Consider the following 26,841-nt stretch of genomic DNA (forward strand, 5'->3'; position numbering starts at 1 on the left):
AAGTGTAAGCCTAAGTTTCAGGAGATGCACTGCACTGGACTGATGTCTTGTCCAAGCTGTTTTTCGCCCCGTGATTCCAGAAGCAGTCAGAGAAGATGAATAAGTGATAAAACAGCCTTCATAATCTGTATTTAATGTTCAACTGGAGATAAGATTCCCCCAGTTAAATCCTGCCATTCCCAACCATGGGTGTAGCTCTTGCATAAGAATTTCTAAATGCTAAAATTATTTTTATTTCTTTACTTCTTCTGTGCTCAGACTGGACCAGCATTCATCACCATTTCCATATGCCCGACACTGATGGAGCGAATGGAGCCAATTAATACCCGTGCTGAGGTGAATGGGTTCAGATTCCAGAGAGATGAATCAGAGTAACGGACAAACTGTTTTTCTTCACTGAATGTTTGGGTGCGTTGTAAAATAATGGTTGCTACAAAAGGACATTTCAGGATTAAAGGCAAAAGAAAGGTTTATATAAATCACGAATATACATATTCCATATAAATACATAAACTACGTAGAAATGAGAATGTAGGCCATGAGTGTAGATTTACAAAGGATTTATTCTTTTAAAACAAGGCCTTCAAACTTGTAAAAGAACATTCAACAGTACCATATGTTCATGGTAATACAACATTATATTGTAACATCAAATCGTTATCAAGGAGTACTTTATCTGTGCCAAACTCACAGATTTTAAGAAAGTCATTCCCAAGGCACTGGCCGACTTAGAAAGTTCACCGGTATGTACGTCAGGGAGGACGGAACACTTGGTAGAAGAATACATATTAGTTTTTTTTTTTCCTTTTTACATTTTCCCTTATTATCAATATTTCTGCTCCAGCATGGCTGTCCTATACACTAATGCACAGTATCTTTGAGGAGCAGTTGTTCTTTTGATTTTGGCCGAAATACAAAAAAGTGCTGGCCTTGGAAACAAGACCATGTCAAAATCAACAAGACTTTTTCCGCCCTTTCCTCATGTTCTCCTCTTAGTGTGTGTGTGTGTGTGTGAGAGTGAGAGAGTGAGAGTGAGAGAGGGAGAGAGAGAGAGAGAGAGAGAGAGAGAGAGAGAGAACTTCCACAATTGAATTACAGCTTGGTCTCTCACAAATCGAACAGTTAGAGCACTTGATGTATTAATCTAAGGCTTATCAAGGCTGCAAAACACTGGAAATCAGGCTTGGAAAAATACGTTATGTGCTTTAAGTAGAAAACATGGCAAAGTGGTCTCTTTGCATAGTCGATTCATTTGATTCGTTTCATAATACTGACTGAAGATCTGCACAATACAGGGCTTCACCCTTCCACTTCAGTCCAAATTTGGTATAAAAAAAAACAAAGAAAAACAAACGAGACATACTATTAACTCAACTACTTACTGATTGTTGTCTGAAAGTTACCACGACAGAGCAGAAAAAAATATAAAAGACTACAAAACTGCAATATGCACAATACATAAATTCAACAGTACCTCTATCACGTATGAGGTCATATACAAAATGAATACAAGAATACTATACATGTAAAGAGTAAGCAATGCATTGCGAGATTATTCCACAAGTGGTTTAGCTACATCTATGTCAAAACGCTGTACCTTTGCGAGACAAGATTTAATTCTTCTGTTGTTTTGTTTGTTTTGGGAGAATTCAGGGGGGAGGGGGAGGGGGGCAGATTGACAGTGCAGGGTAAAGGCACTTTGTGGTTTCATCCTCAAATGAACACCTGGTGTCATTCACAGCTTAGAGGTGTATTGTGTATCACAACTCAGACTTCTGTTTGTGAAATCTCGATATAATCAGAAAATCAGAAAGCACCCTATATTTATGTAATTTCAAGTCAAAATGGCCATTAATTCATAATAAGCTATATATATATATATATATATATATATTTATTTACTGTGTGCTAGAAGTTGGTTGCATTTACTTTTTCTCATGACCCATGTATTTCCAAAGACATTGTGATGTTGAAGTCTGGACACTTGAGAGGGCCAGTCTCTTAAAAACAAGCAGCTCCCTAGGTTGAGTTTATTTCCTGTCCTCCTCAATTAGAGCTTCCTGACAGAGCCACATCCTTTCAGACCCACACAAATAATTGTTGATGTTTTTTTGGACTTGAAATTAAATAAATGAAAGGTGATCTCCAGCTTTTGAAAAGTGCTGTAGGACGGTGCAGTATTTTGGTTTTGTAAAGACAAAAAAAAAATTATATATATTACGACACTGATGGAATTTCAGGTATGGACTTCCTATGGAGGTTTTTTTTTTCCAAAGTTGCATAGCACAAAGAAAGTGGTGAAATGTAGATGAGGAGGTAGTTAAGAGAATAACAGCTGGACCACAGACTAAGCCATGCATTAGTAATGCTCAGAGTTTGGTCAGGCGAATCGCCCAGGCTGCACTGAGCTCTCATGTAGGGAGAGAGCGAAAAACGTGTGTTTGTTTTTAAACTTGGATTGTTGGCCAGAAGCAGAGTCTGTGAGCAGAGAGCTGGTGTCAGTGGACATCAGTGATGCATTAATGGAGCAACCCACTGTAAATGAACTAAAATAGGCACTGCTACTAACTGCAGGACAGTTTGTAAGAAGGAAAATAAGCTGCTAAGTAAACACTGAGAATGTGTGAAAGTTGATAGTCTTTTTTTTTTTTTCTTCATGAATATCCATGTTAAGTGCTATATATTCTCCATGCACATCTGGTAGGGCTGATCAAAGAGAAATCGGCCTTCGGGCAAAGTATTTCGCATTCTTAAAGTGCAAAGAATTAATATGACATAAGCCTAAAACGAGGATATAAATAAACATAATCAAAACTTTGAACGTAGTACTCCAACAGCTCCTTATATCGCAGTGCAGGAGCTCTATGGATCCTTCATTGTTACCTTCAATTCCATATGTGTACCATACTGCATAGAGTACCAAATTGTACATAATTATCAACATTTAAAACAGTCCTCTGGACTTACCCTTTAATACCATAGACATTCTTTGTTTTTTAGCACTGATTGAGAGGACTGGTTTTGGTCGAGAACCGTTTGTAAGGCAGGGATGTAGGGAATGGCTTTTGTGCAGTTAAGGCTGTCCGTACATCAGCTCGAAGTGGGCGGATGACCGCAGGGTTTACCAGCGTCCACTCACGCTGGCTATGTCCGTGTGGAACTGACGAGGCAAACGTCCGCTGGCTCCTCCCTCCAGGAACGAGGAGCGGATGTTGGGCGGCGGCTCAAAGAGCTTCCTCCGGTTCTTGTTCAGGTCTATCAAATAAGGTAAGGGTTTTAATAGGTGTCAGTGCTTTTTAAAAGAGACAGCCTTGTCTAAGGGCAAAGCTACTTTTGCATCCTATTCTACACAACACAGATTATTAATTACTACAAACCAAAAAAAATTGTTTTTCAGCTCCACCGACCATAAAGGAGACGATATTTCTAGAATTATAGACTGTAGTCCAACTGTTTCTCTGCAAACTTTCTTATCCCCACCGCACTTCAATGGTCAGGTATGATTTGGCTGGTGGATTATACTCAGCGCTGCAGTGGCAGTGGTTGTTGTGCTAGTAAGACTCAGACACAGCAGGGCTGTTAGAGTTCTTAAAGCCTTCAGTGTCACTGCTGGACTGAGAATAGTCCACCGACCAAAAATGACCATCCAACAGTGTCCTGTGTGTGGTGTCCTGTTTCCACTGAAGAAGGACTTGAGCACAGGCAATACAAACAGTGACAGATTAGCTACTTTCTGTGACTACAGCTACAACGTGGACCAACGAGGTAGGTGTGTCTAACAGAGTGGACAGTGAGTGTTTAAAAACTCAAGAAGCACTGCTGTGTCTGATTCTGTAATACCAGTGACACAATAACACACCTCCAGGACGTCAAAGTCACTGCAGCGTTGAGAATGATCCACCACCTAAATCATAGCTGCTCTGTGATGGTCCTGTGAGGGTCCTGTGAGGGTCCTGACCATTGTAGACCAGGGTGAAATTGGGGTAAAAACGTATGCAGAGGAACAGCTGGACTACAGTCTGTAATTGTAGAACAACTAAGTGCTCCTGTATGTTCAGTGGAGCTCATAAAATAGACAATGAGTGTAGATACAAGGTAGTAATCCTTCAATTATCGTTCAGTGGGTGAGTGTGTGTTTAATACACAGCGAAAATCAAAATTATTTGTCAACTTCGCTCCTAACATCTAGCGTCTAATCTGTAAAGTTGTACAAAAGCATATTATAACCCTGCACTTAGCTGCATACAATATTTTATTACTTAGAACTGATAACAACCTCTGGAACTATGGTTGTTTAGATCCAATTTAACTTCCTAAGAACCCATAAAGCACCCTTCTGCTAAGGAGCGCTTTGATTTAGCTGTTATTCTAATTGCTCCAGAAAAATACAAGATTCCTTTCAGTGTGTATTTTTTTTTCTGGTGAGAGCATTTACGGGTAGTTGGGCTTGACAGCGCCAGAGCTCATGGAATTAATCTTTTTTTTTTTTTTTTTTTGCTGTTTAAGGACACAAAAACGGAGGGAGGACACTCCTCTTGCAGCTCAAGATTCCATCAGCCCAGATTATACTAGATTTGCGTTTGGCCCTTGAGTACAGCGAGTGAAATAAACACTGGCCTGCAGTCGTTTCCTGTCCTCTGAACAGACCGGCCTTGTCCTCCAGCACGCTGGAATTCACAAACACGCCGGCTTTTTTTGCAGATAAAACCAACATTAACACTGAAAAAGGGGACGTAAAGCTACTCTTGCTCCAGGCCATGCATTTTTAATCCCTGAGAGGGCCATCGTCTTTAGTGGAAACACCCTGACTGGGGGAAAAAAAAGCCATTATTGTTATTTGATTGTGGGTGGCCAATATTTCACAGCAATTCCTCTCAAAAACTATTGCAAGGCTCGATGCAACTCTTCAGCTGCACAAAAAAAAAGGTACACTGTGCCAAAGATAACCAGTGAAGCAGACCCAGTTGTCTAGATACAGACTGTCAGTCATGTGGAACATGCTGTGAACACACTGGCAGCTGAATCCAGTTTAACAAATGACAGCTCAATTAAGATTAATCATTAATCCCCACATTCCAAATATTTTTGAAATTATTAAAAGCATCTGGTTTCTTGTCATTATAATGCTATAGGTGCCGTGGAGGCTCCTGCAAAATCTCTCAGTGGGGGAAATGACTGCGAAGATGGCTTGTTTATCTAGACAACATTTGACACATTGCATTTAACAAATTAATCAGAAAACTATCTCAACACTGTCATCTAACATTGCAGAGTTTTATTTATTTGGTCACCTCATGTAGAAATACCACCAGTATCCACTAGATTCATAAAACAAAAATAAAGTCCATTATCTATATCTGTACAGTATATATGGAAAGCTACATTCAGGAGTTAATTATAAACATTTTCTTTAATAAAGTTTCTATGACTCTAGAGAGACTAAACAGTCAACTGTGGTCATAAACAAATATATTGCCCTCACAAATATCTTGAAAAGAGACCAGATTTCTCATTACTCATATATAATTCTACTAATTTTTCATTCTTCTGTCTTCAGATAACATTGATGTTTATGGTAGCCATTCTAACCAAATTGCTTGCTGCTCTCTCTTCATATCTCTGGCTACTCCGGTTATCGCTACATGGCTGTGTGCAAAATTAGCCAGTACCCATTCAATATATACTTCACTACATAGTGAGCAATGTAGGGAAGAGTGTAGGGGGACATTTTGGACTTTGTGCATGTTGGGGCAAGCCCTCCTGGAACCCATACATAATGAACAGAAGGCTTTGCAGCTCACAAAAAAGAGCCTTAACAGAATGTTGGAATGTGATACTCCGAGGCGGGACAACCTTGATTAATACATTGGTACAATGAGAGAAATAAAATGTCCTCCCTTTCCCTTTAGATGGTGTGTCACCCAATCATCCTGATTAAAGAACCGCCCATATATAGGTTGAGAAATGGAACAGGACATACCTGAGATGGCCAGCAGCATTTTCCGACGTGCTCCAAAAGTAGTGATACCCAGCTCCTTCAGGTCCTGATCGGTGAGAGTGAGAAACGTCTGCAGGTCGATCTGTTAGACAGACAAGACAGAATGACTGCTAATGACCCTGTGGACAAGTGGGACTCCTGTGAAAGAATATTTAAAACGAGAAATGGAATTTGTCTGAATCACATTACATAGTACATAATGGAAGACAAATATGAAAAAGTGATATATATCACAATAATCTAAATAAACAGTTCAAAATCTGTGATGGGGCGGCACGGTGGCGCAGCAGGTAGTGTCGCAGTCACACAGCTCCAGGGGCCTGGAGGTTGTGGGTTTGATTCCTGCTCCGGGTGACTGTCTGTGAGGAGTTGGTGTGTTCTCCCCGTGTCCGCGTGGGTTTCCTCTGGTTTCCTCCCACAGTCCAAAAACACACGTTGCAGGTGGATTGGCGACTCAAAAGTGTCCGTAGGTGTGAGTGTGTGAGTGAATGTGTGTGTGTGTGTCTGTGTTGCCCTGTGAAGGACTGGTGCCCCCTTCAGGGTGTATTCCCGCCTTGCGCCCAATGATTCCAGGTAGGCTCTGGACCCACCGCGACCCTGAATTGGATAAGCAGTTACAGATAATGAATGAATGAATGAAAATCTGTGATGAAAAGCAAGTAGTGTTGCTGTCACACAGATCCAGGTTCCTGAGGTCATGGGTTCAATCCTTGCCTAAGGTCAATGTCGGTGAGAAGATTTGTGTTCTCAATGTGTTAGCATGGGTTTCCTCCTAACATGCGATGAGAACAGCAAAGGCTAAAATATTACATGAACTTTAACAGACTGATTCCATACAGACTTGTTAATGTTAAAGGAACACTAGGTAAGATGTGAGTATCTTGCTCTTGGAACTCCCCCCAGTGTCATTCATTTTTACTGTACATTTTACTACATTATTACTGTAGTGAAATCAGAAGGGAGGGAGAGGGGGTTGTTTCCTACCCCCACTGTTACACAGTACATTTTCTGTGGTACTGAGCCCAGCATAGCAATGACAAAAAAAAAGGTTTGTAAAGCATCAAAATGATTTTAAGATTAAAATATTACAAGGTGTTCCTTTAATTGTGGGTAACTTAAAGCAGCAATATTAGTACACTTTATTAATGATTATAATTCCTACTGGAACTTTATCAATAGAACTGAACACTGTAAATATCTGATCCTGAAGCCTGTCTGACCTTCTGTAAATATCTTGCGACATTACCTCCTGTTGTTGGAAAACATCGGTGTACTTCCCCAGGCCCAGTTTGCTGAAGAGCTCTGGCAGATCCGAGCCTTTCAGGGAGGAGCTGAGGTTGCAGCCGTTGCTCCCTGTCACTGAGGAGATGCAGTCCATGTAGTTGCTGCTGCTCAGGTAATGCTCCACTGCAGAACAGAATCACAATGAAAATCCTTTAGAGGAACAACATGACTAACTGAACATTTTATTTTCAGGTTTGGTCCAGTATATTTTGATGTTGTCTTTGTTTTAAGAAACATGATCTGGATAATTAGCTAATGTGAGTGTTTTAGGACAGGATATTTCAGAACCAAGGTTGAGAATGACTACAATAATCTGACAAATATCATGAATAAAAGCATCATATTATAAAGTATCAAAAACTATTTGGCTGCTAATATTGCCCCCTTGTGGAGAATTTTCAGTCTGCTAAACATTAGTGAGTGAGTTACAGAAGCAGTTGTAATAATAAATCTCTGTGGTGTTTCAGGTAAATTTGCCTGTTTTGTTCTGCTTCCTCTTGGGGCTGATAGGTGTTGGGAAGTCGTTGTGTGCTGGGAGCCCGCTCCCGTTCCGCTCTCTCCAGTTGTCTGAGTCGCTGCCATTTCCAACACATTCTCTGCTGTTGGAGCGGGAGAGTGACAGCGGTGATCCCTGCAAAAGCACACATCTCCATCACTAATGCCCAAGACAGCACATAAAATACATAGTGTAAAAAGATCAGGGTTTTTTTTTTTTTTTTTTTTTAAGGTTCCACATGAAACTTCCCATAATTTACTAACTGTACTTATGAACCAATGAAAACAAAAGGTTCAACAGCTGATTTGGATAGAAAAAAATATATCCCTGGTTCTCATATCATCTCCATTGGGATAGTTGGTATGTTTCTCCAAAATGCTGCACCTTACATCAAACCACACTGAAAGTTACTTTATACGTTTATACAAACTCTGAATTTCCCTTTAAATCTCTCTGTAGAATTCGGTCTGTTTGAAACGAACAGAAACGCAACAAAAACCAGAACCAGTGATTCTCTTGTGCATTCTCTTGAACCTTTTGTTACATTTTATTTAAACCTTAAACAAAAGTACAAATAAAACATGTTTGTTTTCATTGACAAACTTTATTATACCTATATTATTTAAACCTAATCAGATTTTGAATTTGCACAGTCTGGATGGTTCATTTTGTTTTTGGCAAAGAGTACTTGAAGTCTGTTTTCTCTAAAAAAAACAGCACAGCATACTCTTATTTTGCCCTTTTCTGAAATGTTGTTTGGGGTGTTGCAGGCATCCAATTTGAGTTGTGTAGGACTAACGCTGGCTTACATGATGTCAGGTCCGTCACAGAACGAATCAGAGCTAGCGATATGTTTAAGCCTCTAAAGCCCTGTTGGGATTGGAGTGGTTTATCAGGAGGGTGGTTGTGATTAAACTTTTATATGTATCCTCATCAAATAAACTATGCATCTGGATGGAATCAAAATAACTGAAGAAAAATAAATAAATAAATAAAAACCCAGAATAACCTTTTAAAGGTTTTTAAATCTCAACTTATTTAAATATATAAGAAAGAAACAAAGAAGTCCAAATATCTGACAAATTTGGACTCAATTGTCCTTCGCCCAACTATTAATTAAGATCAGCAAAGGACACACCATGCATTGCCTCAACACGTACATAGCTGAACAATCTGAGCTGAGACCAACTCCATCAGAAAGTGATTTATGGGCTTACCTCATAGGTAGTGGACATTGTGGGTTTGTAGGACACATGATTGGCCCTCCGTAGCTCTTTAATTGTTTCCGCAGGCATGGACTTGGAGAAGCCCAAGCCGCTCCATGTGTTTGTTGGTGTACGCACCTCTGTCACCACTGGCTTCTTCAGCATAGCTGAAAATAACCCAAAACACATTACAAATAACAGCTTGGCCTCATCCTAACGTATTGTGTTCAATGAATCCAGAATTCCTTACCAGTGACTGAAAAAGAAGAACCAAAGTCTATTTAAGTTTTTCTTTCATGCATCAATCATTAAAACAAATGTGTGTGTTAACAAAGCTGTGGTGTATATTTAAAATTAAAGTACAAGCTGAACACACGTCTCTGTTCACAAGCCCAGTTTACTGTTTGGCGGCGTTAATGGGTGACCTGCAAAACGTGGAATGAACAAAGCCTTTTTTAACATGTTTATTGTAAATGTGACCCATGGCTGTAATGACAGGTTGAAGTCAGCCAGATCTTCTGCTCTGGAGTCTTTGGTAGTTCTGTCCAGCCCCAGCTGGAACACTAGACTAAACATATCAGGTTCCACCACTTTGTAACCAATGAAGCTGGCGATGAATAGATCTCTTTATTGTGGATAGAATACAACAAGGACAGGACACACCACTTTTAATAAGGATTCTATCGGTGTAGCACATACCTTTGGTTGCCAGCAGCTTCTTCTGCTCATAGTCAAATGCCTGGAGAGAAAGTGGGAGATTCCAAATGTTTAGGATTTTAGTGGAAAGAAAGTGCAGGAGGCTGCCCTACATATCGCCTGTCAATTCGCTTCACAGTACGAAAAGCAGTGTAAGCTAAACACCGCCTCATTCTGTCACAAGCGTTTACTCTAGACTTGAGGACAGGCTAAGATTCAGCTTTCCCCCCTGTTCTGAAAAAACACAGAAAGATAGTCTTGAGAGGCAGTGTGGGGGTCATGGAGAAGCCATGTTTTTAAACACATGATGCTGCACACCAAAGGCAGCCTCCCAGTAACCAGCAGCAACAAGAGCAAGGTCAACAGCGCTCTGTTCCGTTGGAAGGCTCACAGGGAACTAGTTCCTGAGCCTGTTTACTGCAGCCTGCTGCTTCAAAAGACACAAAAGTGCTGCTGGCTCTGGTCTTGCTGTGAAGGATGGGGGAAAGTGAGGGCTTTCAAAAGAGACAGGAGATGGAGTACCTGCATGTTGGAGAAAGTGGACTGTGGAGGGAGGCGGATTCTCTCAGAGTTCTGCTGGGCAGCTCGCTCAGCTGCTCTCTCACTGCCCGGGGCTCTCTTATCAGCTACAGGACTCTCAGAAGCACTGGAGTCAGAGTCTGAGAGTAAGCAGTCTGAACTGTGGAACAGGACAAACAATGTTAAAGGGGGAAAAAAAAAAGACCATAATAAAAGGAGAGTTTGAGGTAGTGTGTATATAATTTTTAAAGGAAAACTAGGTAGTATTTTTACCTCAATGTGATAGTTCCCTGAACTGTAATAGGGAGAACAGAGACCCTGTAGTTGCTACTCCAGGCTCAGCACCAAAGAAACTGCTCTATATCTGCAGGATGTACATTTTGGAGGAGGGTAGATAACCACCCCCACCCTTCCCCTCCTCCTTGATTTCTGAACAGTGCTGTAAAACTGAACTACACTCTGCAACTATAGGGGGGTGGGGCCAGGAGCAAAAATAGCAACTCTTACTTAGTGTTCCTTTAAAAGCAAAATAAATGTTGTGTTGGATGTCAGATGGGAAAAATCAATGTAATCCAGTTCTGTAACCAATCTAGCTCCCTCTCCACGTTTGTGTACTTTGAGCAAGGCAGGACAGCTTTATTTAAAAATGGCAAATTTTAAAACTTAATATTTCTTAAAGAATAAATAGCAGACCGAGTGGTGGTGTAGTAACGTCAATTTATTATTTTTTTTTACCTGAATAAAAAATACTTAAGACATAAACCCAGACTTTGTGTTTGTTTTGATGTGAAATGTACAAAACAAGAACCAGATATCTGCTAACTTTGATGCGTTTTCTAAGGTTGCCTCAAATTAAGATCTATGACATTGTTTTACATTAGATATGAGAAAGCTTTAGGATGGTTTTCTTCCATTCATCCATTCATTCACAGAGGAGCATGCAGAGGAATTTTAAATTCTCAAAGGAACAGGTTTTTAAACATTCTCCCATTTTCACCATTACAAATCAAAAGGTACATTTCACTGGTGGTTGGAGATTTTTGTTGACACTGCGAACCCTGGCTCCTATTACCAACTCTGTAAAAGAAATCCAAGTCTGTAACTGCACAATTTCACATCAAACCACTCTAACATCTCTCTGATTTAAGATGAAACTTTAAAAAAAGCTCTGTGCTATCCCCCTTTGAAGGGGTATTAACTTCTATAGCATGGGCTTTCGCAGTATCACCTCCATCAGAAAGACAGGCTAAGAGGGGCAGTCACTCAAAGCCCTTTGAACCCAGTACTAGAGAACGGTCCCTTGAGATGAGGCAATTTTCCTGCTCTGACTGTTATTGCAGTCTCAAGGTTGGAGAACTGCCTTTCTGAGTGATTTACTCTCTTTAACCAAGCAAGCTGTTTGGAAAGGAACAATTACATGTCAGCTGGTGCACTTTCAAACTGGGGGAAGAGAGAAGAAGAGGGAGAGAAGAAAAAATACTGTGACCTGTTGCGAAACAGCAGATGCTGTCATGTCTATTTACAGTGCCAAGCCTCAATGACTATCCACAGCATTTCACCACCAACAATACACAGTATACCACCCCAAGCCACACACACTGCAGGGCATGGTAGCTATATATGACCACCTCCTTGTTTCTACAATCGCTGTCCATTCTCTCAGCACCACTGCCTATACAGAACCACTTTATAGTTCTACAACGACTGACCAAAGTCCACGTGTTGCTCTGCATACTTTCTTTGCCCCCCCTTTCACCCTGTTCTGCAAAGGTCTGCGATGCAGTGACACGGACGTAGTGGTGTGTTAGTGTGTGTTGTGCTGGTATGAGTGACACAGCAGTGCAGCTGGAGTTTTTAAACACTGTGTCCACTCACTGTCCACTGTTAGACACACTGAATTCGTTGATCCATCTTGTAGATAGAGACAAATGTAAGAGACAGTCGCTCATCTGTCGCCACACAGTTTGTGTTGGCTATAATGCTATGTTGACGCCAGTCAGATCTTCTGCTCTGGAGTCTTTGGTAGTTCTGTCCAGCCCCAGCTGGCACATATCAGGTTCCACCACTTTATAACCATTGAAGCTGGCGATGAATAGATCACTTTATTATGGACAGGATACAACAAGGACAGGACTCGTTGATCCATCTTGTAGATAGAGACAAAAGTAAGAGACAGTAGTTCATCTGTCGCTGCACAGTTTGTGTTGGTCGTCATCTAGTCGTTCATCAGTGGACACAGGGCGTTTCTGCCTTGATATTTTTGGTTGGTGGACAATTCTCAGTCCAGCGGTGACACTGAGGGGTTTAAAAACTCCAGCAGCACTGCTGTGTCTGATCCACTTGCATCAGCACAACACACGCTAACACACCACCACGTCAGTGTCACTGCAGTGTTGAGAATGATCCACCAGCCAAATCATACCCGCTCTGTGGTGGTCCTGGCCACTGAAGAACAGGGTGAAAGGTGGGCAAACAATGTATGCAGAACAAAAGCTGGACTACAGTCTAGTCAGTGGAGCTGAGAGAATGAACAGCGAATGTAGAAACAAGGACGTGTCATAAATGTTATGGATAATGGGCGTATGTTACGAATTTTAGTGATCTTTATTGTATATATGTATATGTATTGACTTTGAATTTGCAGCAGATTGTGTGTCAGTGTTTGCGACAGGGATTAGGAGCAGTACAAAGGTAACACAAACACATTTTTCACAGTTATCAAAAACAGACCAAGAACACTTTCAAATTAAACATTTAAACAGATCCTAATTGTATTAGTTCATTCTAATTTATCAAAAGAAAATTAGTTACCATTATTTAAGACCATTCTAACAGAATTCTGCTCAGAAACTAGAAATGAGATGCAGAAAACATGAACAGGAATGATAACAGTATTCCTGTGCAGGATAAAAACAGTCTTGTTAACCCCAGTTAAATAATAATATTATTAACCAGTTCACCACATCTCAATAGGCTCTGTGGAAAATATTGTTCATTCCTGGTTTTTGTTTTCACTTCATGCAGCTAATTACATTACCATGGCAATTTATGCTGCGTGCCTGACCTGCTCATGGAAGGCTAAGTTTGGGATCTCAGATTATAAACAGCACGTCAACCATTCTGGGCTGGGCCCTGGACCAACAGGAACAGCTGCCTTCTCTTCAGGTCTTTTTTATTTCTTTGAGACGTTTCTGGCCTCAATCATTTTCAACAGAGGAAACAAATCATTGTATTAAAAAAAAAAGTGACAGTTGCTTTTTCCCCCTTAAAAGTACTTTACTTTTTACACATCTACACTCTGCGGTTTCGTTTTCTTCTTTGAATAATACGTTTCACGCAATTTGCCATTTGGGGTTAGAGTCAAGTATTCAGTTAAGCATCTAAAAATATACCCGGGGTAATCGTGGTTGTATTTGTTAGGTGATTTGAAGCCAAAAGAAAGCCAGGGCACCAGTGTTTGTACACAAAATAGATGTTTTATTTATTATACACACTGTGTACATGTTCATGCTATTCTACAGTCAGTTAACCACATTTTATATTGTTATATTATACTATTTTGTCATGAATTTTATAGGGCTGGCCTAAAAAATTTGGATATTCATTAAATGGTTAGGAATTCAGTTTATAATTTAGATTTTCAGATATTTGTGGTTTTGGATAAATGTGGCTATCGATAAAGGCAATCCTCAACTCCACATGTATTCAGCCTTGTCAACATAAAAGTCCTGAACGAAGCCTAAAACAGCCTAACACCCTACAGCAACCTACTTACAATGAAGCATGGCAAAGCTATGGTTCATTTAGTCAGCTTTACACCTCAAATTAGAACACCTCCACAAAGCTCTGGTTTATTTGTGTACACTCCGTGCTCTTAGTGGCACTGTGTATGCATGGGTTAGCAAACAACTCAGCGAGTGGAGCCATGCTGGGAGCCGCAGTGCAGCCTTAATTTTAGAGCGGGCGCTGGGCACTGATTTTCTGAACAATAAGGCTGGCCCCATGTATTCAGATATTTGTTCGTTGGGTATTCTAATCCCTACCTATCCCTAGTTTTACATTCTTTGAAAGAACTTACATTTTCAAAAGGTATTTATTTATTATTTTTATGTGTGTGTGAGGGTTATGTGTGTACATACTGTAGATGTGAGTTTTTGGTGCCCTGCAGTAACTCCACAGCCTGCCTCTTGCCTGAGGCTGTTTTGCAGGAGGCCAACATCTGCTTCAGTTCGCTGCTGTTCCCCGAATGAGAAGGGCTACGCGGCATCCCCACCTCCACAAATGTATCTGAGCCTGACACACACACACACACACACACACACACACACACACACACACAAAGAGAGAGAGAGGGAGACACAGAGATTCACATTATCCAGAGCTAAAATCTTTGGTTAAACATTATTTAGCTGGACTACGATTGGCATGTAGGAATCTGGGGTCAACTGCCTTCATTATGGCTTCACTGCTCACAAGAAAAAAAACCCCACCCATTTAATTGACTTGTGCACTAAGTGAGGAACTAAAAACCATGCACATCTCCTGACTTATGGAAGTCCAGCCAATTCAAACAAGCCTTAATGCTTGCAACGGAGGAGAACGGAAATGCTTGGCCCATTTTTTCCCAGCAATACAGGATGGAATGGTTTAACCATTTGGAACCAAATATGCATTAATCCATAAATGAGCTGGCCAAAGTCAATAAAGTCCAGGTTCAATCTAGAGAAGGTCAGTGGGTTATTGCCAATCAGCCAGTATATAAAACTTGGCCCTGAATGTGACTAAGGGCATGAACCAATGGTACTGTTGCTACTTCTGGCAGAGCGCACATCGAGTTCACTAACCAAGGGTACAGTGAACATTTTGGAGGCTTCGGTCTTGTTGTTAGAGCGATTTTGTCACTCCAAAACCTGCAAAAATTATTTGCAGAACAAAATAATTGGCCTTTAGGCTTTTGTCAGTCCTTTTGTCAACTGATTAGCAAATTAATAACTAATTATTTGTGATTATTCATAATTGATTGCACTGTACCTTTTTAAGACCAAAACTTTTAATAATTATTATTTCAAACAAGAAAATAATGTAAGAGAATCATGAAGAAATTATATTTATATTAGTAGTATCTATTGATTCAAAAATTTAATGACAAAGAGGAAACTTGACTTGACATGGCATATTTGCCCCAGTTTGGAAGGAAGTACCTTGGTCCTGTGTGGACTTGCTGGACAGGGGTTCAGATGGACAGTGGGTGTTGGCCTCCTGGACAGAATCTCCATGAGCTGCATTTAGGACCTTCTCAGCCAAAGAAGCAGTAGATATTCTGCTGTATATGGAGCTGGGGTGCTGCACACACACACACACACACACGCACACACGCACACACACCCACACGCACGCGCACGCGCACGCACACGCACACGCACAGAACAAACACAGTTTTTGGCAAAATATTTGTAACATTTTATTGAGTACATTTATGATGTACGGTACTCTGAATCACCTTGCCGTTGAGGGAGGACACAGCTTTGCTGCAGTCTGGGACCCCGTTTACCTGTGGGTCGATGGGGGCAAGTCCTGGTGGAGGAGATGGTGTATTATGTGTGTAATTCTGGACCCCAGACAAAAGAATGCTGGTCAATGTGGCCGGGGTTGCAGGATGGATCATCAATGGTGATGAAAAACCTGCAAGATTCAATGTAACTCATAAGCAAGCAGGGGAACATAAAATGGGGGGGGGGGATCTGTGTCTGTTTTCCCTTCACCTGGTGAACTGGTTGGACTGGCCAGTGAGTTTGACCACAGCGTAGGGCTGGGGGTTCCAGAGGAGGGAGCATGCAGGGGGCTTATGGAGCTGTTGAGAGCATTGAGGAGGGAGTTGGGTGTGGATGGAGCACTTAGAGTGGCGGCTGTGGGCCCCAGAAGACCTGCAGCAGAGGCAGATATGAGAACCATTAAATATATCATACAAACTTGCTAGCTTGTGTCCACAAAATAAAACTTCACAAATAATAATAAAAAAAAAACCTCAGAGCAGTGTATGTGTTTCATACCCAGGCTTGTGAGGCCCAGGCTGGCTGAAGTGAGGATATCAAGCCCCACAGGGCAGCTGAGGGTTGTGGGGCCAGCTGGCGGGCTGTTACTGCTGCTACTGCTGCTGGAGGAACAGGAGAAAGACACCCCACTGCTTTCCAATCCTAGAAGATAACGCCTAGCTTCATACATGTTCAGAGCATTCCTTTCCACACTCTTCACAATCACTGACTGAATATGAGAGAGAGAGAGAGAGAGAGAGAGAGAGAGAGAGAGAGAGAGAAGGGGGTTTACATTTAGTTTCAAAGCAGACATTGAACCCCGGGGTGTTGTCAGGTTTTGTCAGGGGTGCCATCAAAAATATTCTGACCTCATGACCAGAAATCAAATTGCAGCTGGGCCTGAATAATTTCAGCTCCACAACATTTACACACAGAGGTAAAAGTGGGTGTCAGGTTTAGTTTGTTGATAGTTTGGGGAAAGAGGACGGTATGTGTGCGGGTGGGGTGGGCTACTTTCACTTTGTCGATCCGGGTTGACACACTTTACACGCTTCACAAAAACAAAGCTGCGGCAGCGTCTCGTGTGTCTTGTGCTCACCTCGCCTCACTCGCACTCCAGGCTGCTTGGGTGGGCCTTGGTCCTGTTTAGACCTGTGCCACACCCCTGAGTCAGAAACTTCCAAGAATAATGTCAGAATATTTTGAGAATAAATTCTGAATATTTCAAGAAATAATGTATGAATATTTTCAGTTAATAAAAATTCAGAACTTTTCTTCCTTATCTATCAGCATCTAATTCTCAATGAGAGATTTAGTCCTAGTCTTTTGTGCACCAGAGGAGCAGGATGGAGGGTTTGCATTGTGATTCGACGAGCAAATTATTTAATAAAAATCCAATTGCTCTGTTTTGTATGTTTTTGCTGTTGTTGTTTTGAATTTTAGACTGCAGTGACTTCGAATTACACATACATTTAAAAGGTGCCATCATCAAAAAAGGTTGTGAAATGATGTTCTAAAGCAACGGACAACACCTAAGCAGGGACACTAAGAGACTATGGAAAATGGTAAGAAAATATTTAAAGTAATTAAAAAAAGAACATTACAAGAATTTTAATGCTCAACATTTTCACTAATTGAAATGAATCTCTCAAAGTAAGTTATAGTTCTTGAGTCTGGCCTTTGTTTTAACATTGCCTTGAAAGGCCAATACTTATTGGACTATCACCTGGTCAACTATTGAAAATTAAAAAAAGAAAATGAAGATTTATGCCCAGCCTGATAGATTAGATTGGTGCTGTTTAACTAAAAACACTGGATCCTATTTCCCCTATTGACTGTGAGCAAGGACATGAAAATGATTACTGTGAAAGCTTTTCCAGTTCATATATCCTCTACCAAAAACCACACACAAATTTTACAAGTGCCATATGCTGCATTTTCTAGACTAGTCTGACACCTTGAGCAGCTGCCAAGACCTCAGGCACCTACAAAAAAATTGATTTATATGTTGTAGCTAGTTGGTATAACATTTTACAGCATTTGCTGCTGAACTGGGGGAATTGAGGGCTGTTCATTTTTGTTTGTCTTCTTACATTTTCGGGACCAAAAAGTCCTGACTTTGTCTGAGAAGCAGAGGAAATCTACAACTACTAAAAGCTTTCATTTTGTTTACTAAGTATATGTCTACATATAAAACAGCCATTAAGTACAAGTTATTTCTTTTACGTGTCTGGAAAAAAGGAGAATTTAATAACTAATATGTATAAAATTAGCCAGAATATAGTTCCACCATTTGCTTTAAGGATAGATTCCCATTTTTGTCCCAAAGAAAACATTTTTAAAGAAATCTTCAGGTATATATTTTGAGATTCCCATTTTGTTTTTTGGTGGATTTCTTCCTTCATCACGAGTAATGCCATTTTCTAATTTAAACTCATCAGTTTATAAACCCTTACACCACACTGCAGATGTCCAGTTTAGGTGTCTTACTGAATGGGGTTTTGTAAGGCTATGAGCTTTTAAACTTCAAACACTAACCAGATAAATATAATTCTGCAATAAATTTTTCACCCACTACAATCTGGCCAATAGCAGTGCAGTTACTGCAGTGGAAAATGACAAACGATACCCGTTTCCGATTGAATGCAGCAGCTGTCCTTCCCATTATGTGAAGATTTCAGGGTGAATGGACCAATAGAAATGCTCAAAAATTACTTGGAATAAAATATTTCACATTGGCTTCAACTGAAATTTAAGATTTTTTTTCCCCTTCCTCTTAAAGAATTTACTATTTTGGAGATAAATGTTTTTCTTTGGACAGTGATGAGATGTTATCAAGCTCAAAGTTTAACTTGAAAATTTTAAAACTAGAGCTGAAAGCAAAAATAAATTAATTGAAGCAAATCCACAAGTGCGGCATGAGTGTATCGAATAAAGAGTTTTCTCAGTTATTTTTGCCCAAGAGTCGCTGTAAAGGGGTACATGCTGTAAACAAACTCACAACAAACAGTGTGTCACGCATGCCACTGGGAAAATGTCTAGAACCACATAGTTACATAATAACACAGTGCCACTAGAAAGTGAAGAGCGACAGTCTTAGCTGTGGTTTAGTGACGTGTGACAACAGTAACAGTTGCTTGCTACCCACACAGACAGGGATCATTAGGGAAAGCAGGCTTTAAAAGAAACATCTACGATTGTGCGAAACGTTCGGAACCTCAGCATCTTTTAAGGTGGCATGGTATGTTTCAGGGGAAAAAAACTACTGTAGTTTGTGCATGGCTGAAACTTAACTTGATTTGTTTTGTAGCATTTTCCGTCTGTGTATACTTTCATGCAGTTAGCGCTCTCCCGAGTCAGTTCCATGTACAGCAAATGTAAGTCAATATTTCAGACATATGGAAAATAGATAAATATCCTCATTGCCACTTTACTGCAGTGAGCAGAGAGTGAAAGCCTAGACTCTGAATTTTGTAAATAGAATAGAAATTCTGTTTGATGTTTCCAGCATTTCTTTCATTGTGTAACAAGGGAACAGCAGGTAAAAACAAAGGCATTTTATTTAACTTTAAATATTTTAAGAGATAGAATGAAAATGTATTTGGTATTAAGCAAAATTGAAGCTGGATTTTCTCCTGCCTCTCAGACACGACAGCTTTAATTCTGTTTGTGTGATGAGGATAGATTTGGTACGACACTAGGGCATGTGCATTTGTTATAAGTCACTTTTTTCTACATATTTTTAATCGTTTTTTAATACTCCACACTGGATAGCTGCCATATTGTGCCTCGATGTTCTCCTTCCTTAATTTATATCCAAACTCTTCTGAAATATCTCAAAAAAATGAACTTGTACTGGCTTTTTTGATTGAAATTAAATAAATGAAGGGTGGTCTCTGGCATTTGCCAGTAATTTCTGTATGACCACATGTACTGGCAGTGTGTAGAAACAAGCGTGTATGTGTGTACCTTGCTAGGCTGTTTGGGCTTGGGTTTGACACTGATGAACACGTCCAGCTGCTCCATGAGAGATGTGACACACTGTGGATCTACTGCCACATCCTCTTTGATATCGAACATTAGCACCAGTGGCAGGCAGCCCTGTTCGCACACACACAGACAAACACAGCAGAGTCATACAGGAAAAAAGAGAGAAAAGTGTAAGAGAAGGAAAAAATGAGCGGGTTTCAGCACAGGTTTAAATCATTCAGTTACTCCAGGTTTAAGTGCCTCAAGGTCTACTTGGCCAAATTCCTAAAGCAGCAAAAACATAGTTTTTGTACTGTGATGTATCCACACGTTCTCATGTTGAAAAGAATAACAGCAGCAGGTACAGCCTGGAGGAACCCTGGCACGACAAGGGCCCTTGACCCACACTTTGCATCTTCCACTATTCAGTGAAAATGATATACAGTTTTGCCACTATATGCTCATCGAACATTTACTTAGCCATCATTTGCTACAGTAATATTCTCTGATCTTCCAGAAAGGCTTTACACTATATTTTGGAAAATTTCTGTAAGGATATGATGGCATTCAGCCACGAGAACACTTGTGACGCCAGGTACTGATGTTGGATGATTAGTTCTGGATCAAAAGAACTACTCAATCCCAATGCAGAGCTATTGGAAAGTGCACCATCACTCCAGAGAACATAGTTCCAACTTTGTTTCCACTTGCTGAGCATAGTAGCTGCACTCTACTGATAAAATATTCAGACACCTACATATTAAAGCTACAGGAGGTTTTTAGATCCCATTCTAAATCCATAGGCATTAATATAACAGTTTACATTCTACAGGGAAGGATTTTTACAACATTTTGGAGTGTGTCTGTGCAAATTTGAATCCATTCCTCAGGAAGAGCATCTGTGAGATCAGACACGGATATTTGATGAGAGGGCCTGACTCACAATCTTCATTCTAATTCATCCAAAAGGTGTTTAATGGGGTTGAGGTCAGAGCTGTGTTCGGGCGAGTCAAGTTCTTTCACTCCAAGCTCACCCAACCAAGCCTTTATAGATCTTGCTTTGTGCACTGGGGCACAGTCATGCTGGAACAGATAAAGGCCTTCCACAAACATTTCCAAAAATGCTGGAAACAGAAAATTCTAAAAGAAAAATGTCTTTGTATGTTGAATCATTAACATTGGCCTTCACTGGAACTAAGGGACATAGGCCAACCCCTGGAAAACAATCACTCAGCCTTATCCAAACCCAGATTCGTCAGACTGCCAGATATGGTGCTTTTCCACTTCATGGTATTTACTCAGCTTGGCCACTAGGCAACTCACTGCCGGTTTGAAACAAACCCGCCAGAGAGACTTATGAATCACCACAAAATGCAGACATCCAGCACAAACTACCCATCTGCAAAAACTCCAAGTTACATCAGCTGCCACTTTTGCTTTAATCTCACAACAGCTGCTGGTAAAATTATGCTGTATTCTTTTGAAGAGGTTCAAACTCCACTGAAAAGCTCCACCGAGAGACAGACATGCAACAATAAAAAATCCTTGGGTGCAGAGCCGTGTTCAGTGTGCCTCTGCCCTTGATAACCCCACTCTGTAACTTTAAGTGGTCTGCCATTTTGCAGAGTTGCAGTGGTTCCTAAATGTTTTCATTTTTTGTGGACTATCTAGGAGGGAAGACATTTCATGAACTAGCTTGTAGTAACGGTGGCATCCTATTGCAGTACAATGCTTGTCAATGAGTTGATTAGAACATTGCAAAAGCAATGGGACGGAATGAAACACTTGAATTCAATGATTAGGATGTGTCTCAATATTTTGTCCATATAGCGTACCATGAAAAGATAAATGCTGCATGGTCTGCTCGTGAATAGGATGACACCTTTTTACTGAATTAAAGGACAATGACAAATCATTCATGTGATACATGCCTTTAATATTCTCATCAATTGCTATGAAAATAATTACAGAATTAAGGTCATCTAGAACTGTAAATTAACAGCACTGATTAGAGAGTTCATTTTCATATTACAGCCTTGTGTGTCAACTTCCTATGACCTTCTAGTTCCCAATTTAGGACGAGTCTCTGACTCTCATAACTAGGCTCCGTATCATCTAAATAGAGATGTGAGTGAATTATTTTTGGCTGTTGGCTGCATGTGTTTGAATGTGCTTTTTTCCCCTGTGGTGTGGTGGTCAGTCATCGTGGCTGTGAGTGGTCTGTCTCTCATCTGTCTTGTCAATCTGCATAGCTGTGGAGAGGCGTAGCATCTCTGCATCATAATTACTCTGTTTTTCAACAAAATGTTTGAGTGTTTGAGGGGGATTCTCCACTTGTGTGTTCCACCAAAAAAACAAAAAACAAAAAAACAAAAAAAACAAAACAAAGACAACCCCCCCCCCAAAAAATGTTTTGGATGCGGTGTTTATGCTACTCTTCAACCTTTTCTCCTATTTCCTCTTTCAGCCCCCACACGGTTGCTACTTCCATTTTATATCTCCCTGAGCTGGACAGAGGAGCCACACATTTTAAAGAGGACCACCATGCCAAAAGACAGCCACTGCTGATTCACTGTTCTCTTATAAGGCTTGAGAGAGGAATGTAAGACAAACATACACTCAAATAAGGGAAGAGAAAGAAAGAGAGAGAGAGAGAGAGAGAAAGAGTTAGGGATGAGGGAGAGATAGGGAGACACACAGAGAGGGTGGAGAGAGTGTGTGTGTGTGTGAGGGATAGAGAGACACAGAGGGTGGTGAGTGTGTGTGTGTGAGAGAGAAAGAGAGAGAGAGAGAGAGAGAGGGTGGAGTGTGTGTGTGAGTGTGAGAGAGAGAGAGAGAGGGAGAGACACACACAGAGGGTGGAGTGTGTGTGTGTGTGAGTGAGTGTGTGAGAGAGAGAGAGAGAGAGAGAGAGAGAGAGAGAGACACACACACACAGAGGGTGGAGTGTGTGTGTGTGAGTGAGTGTGAGTGAGAGAGAGAGAGAAACAGATAGATAGTGAGGGGGAAGAGAGCGAGAGACACACACAGAGAGGGTAGGGTAGAGAGAAAGCAGAGAAATTGATAGAATGTGAACAAAACAAAATCAATAAACAAAACTAACAAGAGAGAAAAGAAGAAAAGATAAGGGGGGAAATCTCTTTACCATGAGGTACTGGCGTGCAAGGCAGACAGAGTCGATGGAGCCCTGAATATAGACGGTGGATTTTTTCTGGGGGCAGTTTGGGTCGGGGAAATGGACCTGAGCGCCTGTGCGCTGCATGATGTGCTTGATGTTACTCCCATTGCGGCCCATCATGGACAGGTGATGCTGGGGCGCAATATCCAGCTGTGTGCTCACTGTGATAGCACTGGCCAGACTCCCAGCTAAATGTTCCAGCAACACGGCAGTGCCTCTCTGTAAGATAAAATCATAATGTCTGTTACATTTCTTCAGATGTACATATCTCTACAAGAAGGCTTTATACTAGGGTGTGAACATTGCTACATACATACACAAGAACACTAGACAAGGCCAGGTACTGTTGTTGGATGATTAGTTCCAGACCACAAACATTACTCCAACTCACCCGAGAGCTCAGTGACTTCAGAGACACAAACTGTGTCCGAAACTGTGCCCTATTCACTACACACTGGATGATAACTAGATTAGGAACACCTACCGTGTATCTACACTCATTGTCCATTTTATCAGCTCCACTGACCATACAGGAGCACTTTGTAGCTCTACAATTACACACTGTAGTCCAGCTGTTTCTCTGCATACATTTTTATCCCCATTTCACCCTGCGGTTCTGGTCAGGACCCCCACAGAGCAAGTATGATTTGGCACTATAGTGACACTGACGTGGTGGTGTTGTGTTGTGCTGGTATGAGTGGATCAGTCCCAGCAGTGCTACTAAAGTTTTTAAAGCACTCAGTGTCACTGCTGCACTGAGAATAGTCCACCAACCAAAAATATCCAGCCAAAAGCATTTAAACTAGAGGACAACCAACACAAATTGCGCAGCAACAGATGAGTCAATGTCTCTGACTTCACATCAACCCGTCAGCGCTGAGAATGATCCAGAGCCCAATTCATACCTGCTTTGCGGAGGCCCTATGGGGAGTTCTCACCATTGAAGGACAGGAAGAAATGGGAATATGAAAGTATGCAGGGAAATCTGTAATTACAGAATTACAAGGTGCTCCTGTGTGGTCAGTGGAGCTGATAAAATGGACAATGACTGTTCGTTCAGTGTATAGCGCACTATTTGGGATTTACACCATTTTGTAGTAGTGGCTACATATTTTTGGCCACATAGTGCCTGTCCTTACTCACACTGGCTACATGTTCTATTCTTCAATCCCAAAAACAAATCCGAGATATCTTTTGTGGCCTTGGGATCACAATATAAACTGCCATTCTGAATGAGTGAATGTTTGCAGTTTGTTGTACCACAGAAAGTAGTTAGTGGAGGGAGAAAGGCTTTTTTTATGGGGGTTCCTCTGTCCCCCATTCTCTGGCGGCAGTGGCGCGTGGTTTTGGCCCAGGGTTTCCTGCTCCCTGTTTTCAGTGCATAGCAGGCATAGCTGGTGGCCCACAGGGGCTGGATACAGTCTCTCTAACACTGGGTAAGAGAGGGCAGGATCCTGGGAACCAGAGCAGTCTCCAGGCTCTCCAAACCCTCTCCATGTGAAGCACACGGCCAGCAGCCTGTCCACTAAGCCTGCGGGCGTTCCCCTCACTCAGCAGAGCAGCCACAGCCAGAGGGGCACAGACGAGTTCAAGTGGATTTCCCCTGGGTTAGTTATGAGTCTACCATACACTTGTTTATAGAGTAGATCGATTTTCCAAATGTTTACAGTTTTTTTTAATGCGTCTGTGACTGTCACGTTCAGATGTATGTGGTTTCAGACATTTTAAAACCCTATTACCTGTAAAAATGAATAAAGGTACAATATAATGCTCAAGTCATTATATGTGCGCTATATTACACCCAACCCAGTTCTTAAATAAGAGATAGACATGAAACGGTTACCTACTTCATGGTTAACCACACTCCTGACAATTTGTATTGCTGTTTCAACATAAATTACACAGAAAAACTCACTTAAGTTAAAGCGTCAACCAAAGTTAGGAACAGTCTCCCAGTGGTTGCGGGGCCACATCACACATAATGTTGGATTATTTTGTGTCGGGGGAAACATGGCAAAGTGACAGAGCCATGGTGTGATGACCAATCTCACCTCCCTGTCCTCATTCTACTCACCAACAATCCTTGAAACCAGAGGAGATTAAATCAGGACAGGGAGGTGAGATTGGGCACCACACTGTAGCTCCTGAAGACTGAGGACTAAGCTATTGAGCTAACGGATGCTGATTCTCTTGTAAACACATGCATGGCTGTAGACAGGTGCTGGTTTACGTTAAAACATTAAATTTGAAGTGTATACATTTATAATTACTGATAACCTGTTAAACAAACCTTAATACAAATGTTTACAATCTTAATCTCACATGATTATTATTGTTTAAATTGTATGTAAATGTTGCTGCTATGTAAATAATGATGTAAATAATGTTGCTAATTTTATTTGTGTTCAGTATAAAATTTGCTGAAATGATTTCCATTGGTAAATCAATCCTTTGATATACCTTTAAGTATATCCTTAAAATACTGTGGAAAATACTGATAACCACGATAATTTTGCCCACGATTATTGTGATGTAATTGCTCCACGTCTAATAAGAGCATTAGAAAAGGGACCTTCTAGGGAAGTCGGTTGTGTGTTATACCCACTTTGACAGCCACAGCATTGTTTTGCGATCCTCTCACAACCCCTGTAGCACCATAAAGCCTGGAGCGCTGCTTGAAGGCCACGGAGATGTTGTAGGTTTGGGAAATGTGCTGAATAGCCGGCGAGCTGGGGTCTGGGTTCAGTTGCACTATGACCGGCAGCTCAAACATTAACACCAGGGGGAGCAGCTCCTGAAAGTGGGGAGGGGGGAAAAAAATCTCATGATTAGCCTTGTGTTCATTTTATCTCAGTTTTCAATCTACACTGAACAATCACTGGATTAGGAACACATTGTATCTACACACGTTGTTCATTTTATCAGCTCCACTGACCATACAGTAGCACTTTGTAGTTCTACAATTATTGACTGCAGTCCTTTTGTGTCTCTATCACATCTTCTGTGTCACTAACACATTGCTACAATGTCAGTGTCAGTGCAGCGCTGAGAATGATCTACCACCCAAATTATACCCGCTCTGTGTTGATCATGTGGGGGGTCCTGACCATTGAAGTGTAAGAGGAAATGGGGGTAAGTAAGAATGCAGATAAACAGGTGCTAATTGTACAAAGTGCTCCTGTATGGTCAGAGTTGTTAAAATGAGCGTAGAAACCAGTGATCCAGTGATCGTTCAGTGTAGAATAGCAGATATTTGCTGCATGGAGTAAGTAAAGTCAGCATAAAGTAGAACGGACCTGGCGCCATCATTTTGGACGCAAGACTACTCTGGCCTGCTCGGAGTATGCACCCAAACCACACCCAAAACCACTGGGTTTGGCTCAGGGCCACAGAGCGAGAACATTCAAAAACTTTCTTAAAAAAAGCGACGTTCTTTACTGTATCCCTGTGGTCTGGGACGTGCATGATGGAATACTCCGGAGAGACAAGTTCCTGAACAAACGCATCACAAGCAAAAACATCACTCTCAATTACAAACCCTCCTCTATGATTTTCAGACTTCGTGGGCCTTGGAAAGATTGCCTTACCAAACTGAAATGGTAAACAACAGCGGTCAGCCAGACCTTTTAAAAGAAAAAAAAAAAAAAATTCTATCCCTGATCAGTCCCATATGCTGCAAGGCCCATGCTAATGTTATGCGTTCTGTACCGGGGGCTGAATGAAAGACATTCTGAGCCCCTTCAGATGTGGTTAAGGAAGGAACTCCCCTAAAAAGTAAGGAGTGGCTTCCATTAGACCCAGAAGAAACATGCAGCCGGACAGCAGTCAAGGACAATGTATTCAGGTTAAAAAAATAAATAAATTTAAAAACCCCAACAGCACACAAAATATATTTGGTTTCAGGAACACCACCCAAGTTATAGTCAACTACAAGCTTGAAGCATTGGGAGTAATTCTCAGTCATA

The 26,841-nt window shown here is 41.1% G+C and overlaps 1 protein-coding gene across 2 annotated transcripts in view; it reads right to left on the minus strand.

Annotated features, from left to right (window-relative positions):
• Positions 1–572: 572 nt before the first annotated feature.
• LOC136692572 (protein bicaudal C homolog 1-like) overlaps positions 573–26,841 on the minus strand; it is a 91,383-nt gene continuing 65,114 nt past the window's right edge. The window contains exons 7-21 of one of the 2 annotated variants that reach the window (XM_066666096.1): positions 25,482–25,670; positions 22,844–23,095; positions 19,699–19,830; positions 16,249–16,459; positions 15,961–16,122; positions 15,750–15,880; positions 15,400–15,541; positions 14,338–14,491; positions 10,202–10,358; positions 9,683–9,722; positions 8,996–9,150; positions 7,760–7,913; positions 7,245–7,405; positions 5,981–6,080; positions 573–3,255 (exon numbers count right to left, since the gene is read on the minus strand). In XM_066666096.1, coding sequence (XP_066522193.1) covers positions 3,122–3,255; positions 5,981–6,080; positions 7,245–7,405; positions 7,760–7,913; positions 8,996–9,150; positions 9,683–9,722; positions 10,202–10,358; positions 14,338–14,491; positions 15,400–15,541; positions 15,750–15,880; positions 15,961–16,122; positions 16,249–16,459; positions 19,699–19,830; positions 22,844–23,095; positions 25,482–25,670 — 2,274 coding nt within the window. In that variant the 3' untranslated portion in view covers positions 573–3,121. Of the gene's footprint in view, positions 3,256–5,980; positions 6,081–7,244; positions 7,406–7,759; positions 7,914–8,995; positions 9,151–9,682; positions 9,723–10,201; positions 10,359–14,337; positions 14,492–15,399; positions 15,542–15,698; positions 15,881–15,960; positions 16,123–16,248; positions 16,460–19,698; positions 19,831–22,843; positions 23,096–25,481; positions 25,671–26,841 lie in introns of both variants that reach the window. The other variant, XM_066666095.1, reaches the window with a different exon arrangement.

This window comes from Hoplias malabaricus, chromosome 3 (genome assembly GCF_029633855.1).
Source record: "Hoplias malabaricus isolate fHopMal1 chromosome 3, fHopMal1.hap1, whole genome shotgun sequence".
In the NCBI taxonomy this organism is placed as follows: Eukaryota; Metazoa; Chordata; class Actinopteri; order Characiformes; family Erythrinidae; genus Hoplias; species Hoplias malabaricus.